General features: G+C 49.1%; 1 protein-coding gene across 1 annotated transcript; it reads left to right on the forward strand.

The window, feature by feature from the left end:
- On the forward strand, positions 1–978 carry LOC147981440 (uncharacterized). The gene has a single exon (XM_087515970.1). The coding sequence runs from the start codon at positions 1–3 to the stop codon at positions 976–978; it is 978 nt and encodes a 325-aa protein (XP_087372096.1).
- The last annotated feature ends 668 nt before the right edge of the window (positions 979–1,646 follow it).

Genomic DNA, 1,646 nt, shown 5'->3' on the forward strand with positions numbered 1-1,646 from the left:
ATGGATGATTTTCTTGCGGTTCAGGCCATTCTCAAGATCTTTGGTAATGCTTCTGGTCTGTCCACTAATATCAGCAAAACGGTGGCGTATCCCATTGCCTGTGATGGAATTGAGCTGGATCCCATGCTGGTTGTTTTTGGTGGGATTCAAGGGGCTCTCCCATGTAAATATTTGGGATTGCCTCTAGGTGTCAGGAAACCCAGGAGGGCCGAGGTGCAGCCGGTTCTGGACAAGATGGCGGGAAAGCTATCGCCTAGGAAGGGTAGATTGCTAAACAGGATGGGGAGACTGGTTTACATCAACTCGGTGGTCACCAGCACGGCCATTTACTTCTTAACAGCCTTCCAACCGGATAAATGGTTCATTAGAAAGGTGGACAAACTCAGGAGAAATTTCCTATGGGAAATTGAAGAAAGAGCGGCTGGAGGCAAGTGTCTTGTAAACTGGAAGCGGGCCTGCTCCCCCAAGATTGTTGGTGGGTTAGGTATCAAGAACATCGAGTGTTTCAGCCGGGCCTTGCGCTTGACATGGGAATGGTTCAGATGGGATGACGTCGATCGACCGTGGAAAGGATCTCCTACTCCGTGCGACGCCATTGATAGACAGCTGTTCTCGAGCTGCTCCTCTATTCAGTTGGGTGATGGTCAGCTTGCGCTGTTCTGGATGGATAGATGGATGCATGGGGAGGCCCCTTATGTGATTGCACCGGAGATCTTCAAGCTGGCGCGTTTTAAAAGAATTACTGTCAAAGAGGCTTTGACAAACGGCCGGTGGATGCAAGGTCTACAAAGAATGAACAACGAGGAGCAGCTAGCACAATTTGTCAGAATTTGGGAGGAGGTTCAGCAGGTGAGCCTTTCGGAGACAAAGGATGTGATCAGGTGGTCACTCACGGCAAACGGCTCCTACTCTGCATGCTCTGCCTATGCCATCCAGTTTGCGGCCAGGATCGAGCAGCTGGATCTTGAGAGAATATGAAGATGCAAGATGGAGGGGAAGGTCAAATTCTACCTTTGGTTACTCCTGCAGAACAGAAATTGGACGGCGGATAGATTATTAGCGCGGAATTGGCCACATAATGATCGATGCAAGTTGTGTGATCAAGAGGCTGAATCTGCAATGCATTTGACGCTGGGGTGTTCTTTTGCAAAGGAAATATGGTTCCACTTCCAGGGATCTAACAGTAGGATGTGGCGTATTGCGTCTTCGGCTAGCTCGATTACAGATTGGTGGAGAAGGCTATGCTCAGGACGCGGTCCGAAGAACAAGGTACAGGAGGATATCACGTTGGCGGCCTACATCGCCTGGCACCTGTGGAAGGAACGCAACAGGAGGATCTTTCAGCAGAAGGAATTGACTGTGTTCATGTTGGCTGATTTAATCAGCGATGATGTAAAATTATACGTTGAGGCAACTGGTCAGGGTCAGGTTATTGCATAAAACCTGCCCTATGAGAAACATTGAGTGTTCTTGAGCAGTCCCTATCCTATCCAAGGACATGTCCCAGAAAGATGTTGTACTGCTTGATTTTTCCTCTCTTCCACTATAATGCAAAAGCAGAGTTCCTGCTATTCCCGTCAAAAATTTGGAGAGGACGAGCAGGCCGTCGCAGGAGGCCTCCAGATGGAAGCCCTTGTCAAACTGGG

Source organism: Triticum urartu, chromosome 3A (genome assembly GCF_056163025.1).
Source record: "Triticum urartu cultivar PI428250 chromosome 3A, HENAU_Tu73, whole genome shotgun sequence".
Taxonomy (NCBI): Eukaryota; Viridiplantae; Streptophyta; class Magnoliopsida; order Poales; family Poaceae; genus Triticum; species Triticum urartu.